Source organism: Pyrus communis, chromosome 4 (genome assembly GCF_963583255.1).
Source record: "Pyrus communis chromosome 4, drPyrComm1.1, whole genome shotgun sequence".
Taxonomy (NCBI): domain Eukaryota; kingdom Viridiplantae; phylum Streptophyta; class Magnoliopsida; order Rosales; family Rosaceae; genus Pyrus; species Pyrus communis.
The window spans coordinates 9247683-9254424 of record NC_084806.1 but is presented as its reverse complement, the minus strand read 5'-3'; the positions used below and the strand labels follow the sequence as shown (position 1 = coordinate 9254424).

At 35.5% G+C, this 6742-nt stretch overlaps 1 protein-coding gene across 1 annotated transcript; it reads left to right on the top strand.

Annotated features, from left to right (window-relative positions):
* The first annotated feature begins 1789 nt into the window (after positions 1-1789).
* On the top strand, positions 1790-4961 carry LOC137731568 (prefoldin subunit 3-like). Its single transcript, XM_068470706.1, has 6 exons — positions 1790-2039; positions 2266-2323; positions 2864-2935; positions 4057-4176; positions 4259-4360; positions 4587-4961. Exons 1-6 carry the CDS (start codon positions 1894-1896, stop codon positions 4659-4661), a joined length of 573 nt encoding a protein of 190 aa, XP_068326807.1. The 5' UTR covers positions 1790-1893; the 3' UTR covers positions 4662-4961.
* The last annotated feature ends 1781 nt before the right edge of the window (positions 4962-6742 follow it).

Sequence of the window (6742 nt, the reverse complement as noted above, 5' to 3'; positions counted from 1 at the left end):
AGAGTGGGTGTATGAGAGGTAAAAAGTTTTAACGAAACACTTCCAGTGCTGTTCACTTTTAACGAGAAACCACATTTTTACATTTTTCTAGTACTATTCACTACATTTTTATTTGTCATTTTTTATTAAAACTAATTTTTTTTTGAAATTTTCGTTAGTTTTTCTTTAGAAATATGAGTTTGTGTAGATTTGATGATTTTGATTCCAATAAAATATGGCTCGAACATTATTAAACTCACACTATTCAAAAACGCGTTTTTTAAGAATCATACACAAGATAACCTAATTTCTATATTTATAAATTAAACTCATATAAACCATTGTAAAAGGCGTTAATGAGGAGATAATTTAACCATCTCAACTCTCCAAAGGCTACATAGATCACTAGTATCTTTTTTTTTTTTTTTTTTTTTTTGGCCTTTTCAGTTTAGGTTTTGTTTTGATGCATGATGACGCATAAACCAAGCCTATATACATTACATGCAACCACACAGCCAATAAATGAAGATTAAATTCTATGGTGCTCTAGAGTATACTTCGAGCATAGCAAAAAATTTAACGATTAAAATTTCGTATACTCTGAAGCATCATGAAAAATCCCTGTAATGCGTTATGATTATCCAAGTGCCCTAGCCGCCGTTGACCAATACATACTATTGTTACGCAGTCTTCGTGCTGAGCCAAGTTTGACTAATTACTTGAAAGCTTTGTGAAAATTAGGAAGTAACAGTATTGATGACATTGACAAGAGAGGAGGAGGAGGAGGATGACTTCCTAAATTTGAGGATCATGCATACGTATGAATCCAAGACTAGTGTCGCATTCTTGTTATCCCAAATTCAATGCAAATTCATTCATATCGCATATGCATTGAATTTGATAAAAGATGGGAATGAATAATCTGTCTTGTCTTAGATGCTTGACAAAACGTCCAGTATTAAGCCTATGGAGCTCATGCATTTGACTTTCACTTTCGTTCACTTGGAACCCTTCAAGTAGATTTTTTCACGTTGAAGTTTTTGTCGCATTTGGCGAAATCGAACTCTTAACTTATCGACAAAAAAGGAAAAGTATAGTTAGGATGGCTTGGATTGTATCCCAGATGCAAGTTTTTTAAGGGGAAAAAATTTACATTTGCTCGATCTAGCATAAGTTATCCCACCATGTACTGACCTCTATCAAAGTTAGTCAGTCATTGACCCAGTATGTATAAAGAAGAGAAAAAAAAAAACTTATTTTATATACTTGGCATGATGAAACCCTAGTAAAAATTTCTTTGTTCAACCTTTGCCTATTATAATCCTAACTTTATTCTCTCATAAATTGGGCTATGCATTTTAGTCATAGTTTTGAGATTGGGGGAAGGTCGAAGTTCACCACAAAAAGAAGTTTCGAAATTAGTTGAAATGAAAAATCCTAGTTGTTGAAATTATCACAATCAAACGTTGACAATACCATCAATCAAATATTGATAACATATCAACAAAATCTTGAAAAATAATCATTCCAACCATTAAAATTTGTATTTTCATCGTTCAACCAAATTTTCCAGTGAAGTTTGAAAGTGGAATATCTTTTGGGTGCTACCACATGCAATAAGTGAGATGATTGGATGGAGTCCAATTGCCAATACTTATTGGACCCAAATAACGGGCTTGAGAAAACTTGAATCATGGACTTTTTGTTTACTACATCGGCCCACACTGGACTCAAAGGTTGCAGGTTGCAGTCCAATAACAACTTACCCTATACTAAAGTGACGTCGTTTTAGTGTCCCTCCTCCATCTCTGCACTTGTTCTCAGCTCAGTCGAACTGCCGAAGCATCCACAACTACAAGTCGTTTCTCTGTCTGTGAAATTGCAATTAGTCTGTGAGAGAGAGTGAGAGAGGCAATGGCTACGGCATCGCCATCATCGTCGTCGGCGGCGGTGACGGAGCGGAGAGGAATACCAGGAGCTCAGTTCGTAGAGGACGTGCAGACCTATCTCACTCAGTTAGGCCTCGACGTTAACTCTGCCCTTGCCTTTCTCCAAGAAAGGTCTTGCCCATTTCGATTTACACCTTTTTCCGTTAACCCGTTAAAGTAATTTTAATTCTGTGATCGGATTTTTGATTCGTACGTTTTCAATTTGGATTGAAACATATGAAAATACCGAATATTACAGTAAAAAAAAAAATGGTACTTTTTGTTTCAAGGAATAAAAACTGTTAAAATGGATGCTTGTTAATGTTTGTTTTTTCCCTGTTTGTGATGGTGTCTGCAGACTTCAGCAATACAAATTGGTTGAAATGAAGCTTCAAGCTCAGCAGAGAGATCTTCAGGTTTGGTCAGCAAATCCCTTTTCTTTAGATCATAGCATTGTTTTATTCAATAAGTTAGAGTGGCTTGAGTGTTCATTCGAAAAGTACCCAACTACAAGTGATTATTAGGAAGTGTTTCAGCAGACTCAGCACCATTGTATCTGACATAGTTTTTAGCCCATTTATGGTTTTACGCCGGTACTCATTAAATTGAACTTGGCATGGTAACATGTTGGAGTTTGCCTTTAGCCTAATCTGTAGCTACAGGTCCGAGTTTGCCCGTAAAAATATAACCAAGTTTTCACAGTTAATTTGACTCCATTTTGATTCACCCTCTTTAAGGATAAATTCTTGGTATGAGACAAAATGATTGTATTGGTTCTATCATATTATTTTTACCTATACATGTTATGGAATTGCTTCACTCATGATGGTACCCGTAACTTAAGTATCTGACTAATTAGATCGACTCAACTGTGTTCATATCAACTTTTAGTCTCCAACCTTTGGTTGCCTGTGTTTGATATTGGATTGTGATTTTTTTCTCAATTTGATTAACAGGCAAAGATTCCTGATATTGAGAAGTGCTTAGATGTTGTTGCTACTTTGCAAGCTAAGAAGGGTACTGGTGAGGTTTGTTTTTTTAGCACCCTTTTGCAGTAACAAATGTAATAACATAAACTATCTCTATGTCAATGACACGTTTAACAGCATGATTTTCCCCCAGTAATGTTCCCATTTATATTGTTTGGACTCCTATCTGTGAAGCGTGTATCCTCAAACACATTTAGTTTCACTTGATTTATGACTTGAAGTTTCCTCTTATACCTGAGCGTAGTTATGGCAAAAATTAAAGGTTTCCTTACAAATATTGCCCCTCAAAAAATCCTTGCATCCCACTGTTGTAGCACCCGAACTGGTGTTGCACGATACTGAGGGTTTGTTTTACCTATAATTTGATTCTTTAAGTGTTTCTCACTTAACATTATTCAGTTGCCGTGGAGACTGGACTAATTAAGTTAAAATTAAGCATTGCTTATTTTTCTTCTCCATTTCTGCTTTTTTTCATTTCTTTCTTTCTCAGTGAGGATCTCCCCTACCATAGCTGTTTCATGACTTGTGTACTTAAATCATTTTGCCTTCCTTACTGAGAAATATTTTCTGTTCCTTATTTCCTCTAAATAGGTGCTCTTGTGTAATTAACTTATGCCTATGCTATGTATGAGAGACATAGATAGGTTCTTATATATTTTGAGATCGGAGTTGTGTCGCTTATACTTAGTAAAAGTGCTTTAGAAATATGTGTGTGTCAGTGTGTGCCTCAGATGGTGGTTGTGTGGGTGGATTGTGGAAGAGGAATGCTGTTTCTATACTTTTTGTAACCTGTAGTTAAAAGTAATATATCGGTATGGTAGTTCCTGTGAGTCTTACTGAAATCCAAGATATTTAGCTCTAAAATTACAGAATGCCTTTGCAGTTTGCACTCTGCCTTGCAGTTGGGAATATAGTCATTCTAACAATTATTGTCCGAATAGTTGATGCTGTAGTCATCGGTCATTAAACATGAAATGTGGGTGTTTTGTCAGTTCACATGTTGATTATGTCAATTGATCACAAATGTAGAGTGCACTTCATTTCCTGAAATATAAAGAATTTCAGATTTAAATTAATATTTTGAGGTTTCTTTCCTCCGTTAGGGTGTTAGTTCCATCTAAGTGTTCTTAATTAGGTCCTTTTTCCTTGGGTCGACACAGGAACTTATTACAGATTTTGAGGTATCTGAAGGGATATATTCACGAGCTAGCATTGACGATACCGATTCAGTCTGTTTATGGCTGGGTGCGAACGTCATGTTGGAGTATTCTTGTGAAGAGGTATGCCACTTCTTATATTAGCTGTTTAATACTTTTGAGTTTAGGACGCGAGCATCAGTTCTTCTGTAATACTTTGATGCAGGCTACTGCTCTTCTACGAAAGAACTTAGACAATGCTAGAGCCAGTTTAGAAGTTCTGCTTGCTGATCTACAATTCTTGAGAGATCAAGTGACAATAACCCAGGTACTAAATCTGAAAGAATCAGTTCAAGGATTTATGCTTTCTATATGTAGATGCTTTACGTCTTTTAATTATCGGCATTAAAGAGTATGAAATTTGTGAAAGTCTAAGGTCTATAATTGCACTAGAGGCTGATGAAATCAATTAATTTTGAACTTGTAATGCTTATATGCGTCTGTTTATATTGCTTATCGCTGGAAATCATGACGCTTTGACTACTATTAATCAGGTAACAATTGCTCGGGTGTACAACTGGGATGTTTATCAGCGCAGGATTCGACAAGCTTCCCCCAAGGATTCATGAATTGAATTTTAACCGTCACCAATTGGGAGTATGCTTCAATTCTAAACTTTAGTGACCGAATTGACCACCATCTATATATTTGCAAGAATCGTACTCTTTCTTCATAGTCACGCGTCAAGTTCCGTATTTTGCTTCGTTAGAGAACATTTGTTTGTGGCAGAAGATGTTATATTATTAGGACCAGTTTTGGTACATGGATGGAATATTTATGCTTGTTCTGTAACGTGTAAAATCACTACAACTCTCGATTGATAGGTCATGCTTTGTTGTTAAATAGATATTCAGTTGTGTTCCAACCCGTGTCTCATTTTCTTGTTTGTTAACCAGTAGTTTAAGACAACTTCCAGCCAGTTATGATCGTTCTATACGAGCGATACTGGGGAAAAGTCGAGACCTAACTCAAGACCCCAGTGCACGAGGTAAATACTCTTAACTAACCGGCATGAGTCTATGAATTAAATTTAAAACATTAGGAATGTTATGGGCCCACGGAAACTCCGATGTGAAAGAAGTTGGTCGGCAAACCCCGGCAGAAATTAAGGTGGTGTAACGCTGGGTCTGTAGTGATGTCAGTGCACATCTTATCCTTCCTCAAAAGGGTCGTAGATCTGGACGGTTTCTGATATAATATTTGCAGTCCTACACTTTTAGTCAGAAATGACATGATGTTAAGGCCCTAATGTGATGAAGTCAACCTATACAATGATTAATTTTTGAAGAAAACCCTAGTTGCCTTTGAAAGAGGGAAAATTATGTTCCTGTTTGTATATTTTTAGGAAAAAGTTTTCCTCTCAGCAATTCATCAGTTTAACTATCGAGTTAATACCCTTCTGTTCTTGATTAAGTTCAAACAAGTTGGTGTGATTGCACTTGATGATCTTCCGCCGAATTATTGTTGCTAGCTTGACACAGTCAAAGTTGGAATCATGAAAGAGCCGTGTTAGTATTAGTCCTGCGGATCAATTACTGGTTTACGTGAGACTCACATTAATCAATAATAGACATGTTGCATCAGAATTCCATGCGCAATTGCCGCTAGCATCTTTCACAATGCAGTATTTGCTAGTGATTTGTGTGATACTCATATTAACTAACAGTAAAAATTTCACCGCACTTATCAAGACGATTGATACTAGCATCTTTCATCATGAAGTAGGGAGGAAGAAGTCACTACTGTTCTTGTTGACCTTCGTAAAGCATACAAAATAAGCATGTCATTGAGCATCTAATGTGAAAGCATTAGCAATTCTTCATTTTTACTTTTTTAGGTAAACCAAGCCACTTCTTAAGTTAATGTTTTATACATGAGAAAGTTTGAGATGGGATTTTTCTTGTAAGGTTTGTGTTTTGCACTTTTGCGTAAAGAGTTAGCTACTAAACTCTTACAAGTTCATTCATTGCCTATCTGGTCTTTTCTGTTCCTTTGAATATTGTAGTTCTCCACCATTTCGAGTCCTTGTAATAGAGGATTAGAATTTGAAAAGCCAAACTATTTCAGACACGATGTATTTTGCAATGCTTTTAAAATGAATAAAAGTGTTCAGATAACGAAAATTTATTTATAAAAGCATTTGCCGGAATCAACTAAATTAACTCTCATTCGTAAAACATCTTCTATTACCTAACAAAAAGAGTTTAGGAAGCAATTTCCAATATTTTTCTATAAGCATTAGGGTTTTTCATAAATTTTTGTTGCGTTTCTTATTAAAAAAAAAAAAAAGCACATATGAGCTATAGTACTTCTATTATAAACGAGTATGTGGAAAAATTTTAAATTACTTAGCACGACTGAGGTTGTATGCAGCCGTGATCAGCCAACAAGAAAATTTTATGACTACAATAAAAATTAAGAAAAATGCTAGGGAGATCATGTTTTAAGATCATATTCTGTAAACCACATAATATGACAGTTGATGATTGAATTAATTAATATTAATGGTTAAACAAAAGAATCCAACCATCAATCGCCACATCATGTGGCCTACAAAATATGATTCAAGTACATGATCTCTTTAGCACCGCCAAATAAATGCCCCATAAATAAATTAGAAAAAAACTTTTGGTGGTCCTGTGGATTAGTT

Excerpts from the sequence above, each read along its gene's own strand:
- LOC137731568 (XM_068470706.1), top strand. The coding sequence starts at position 1,894 with ATGGCTACGGCATCGCCATCATCGTCGTCGGCGGCGGTGACGGAGCGG. Across the intron at positions 2,040-2,265 it reads CTTGCCTTTCTCCAAGAAAG|ACTTCAGCAATACAAATTGG; the intron begins GTCTTGCCCATT and ends TGGTGTCTGCAG. Across the intron at positions 4,177-4,258 it reads TGGAGTATTCTTGTGAAGAG|GCTACTGCTCTTCTACGAAA; the intron begins GTATGCCACTTC and ends ACTTTGATGCAG.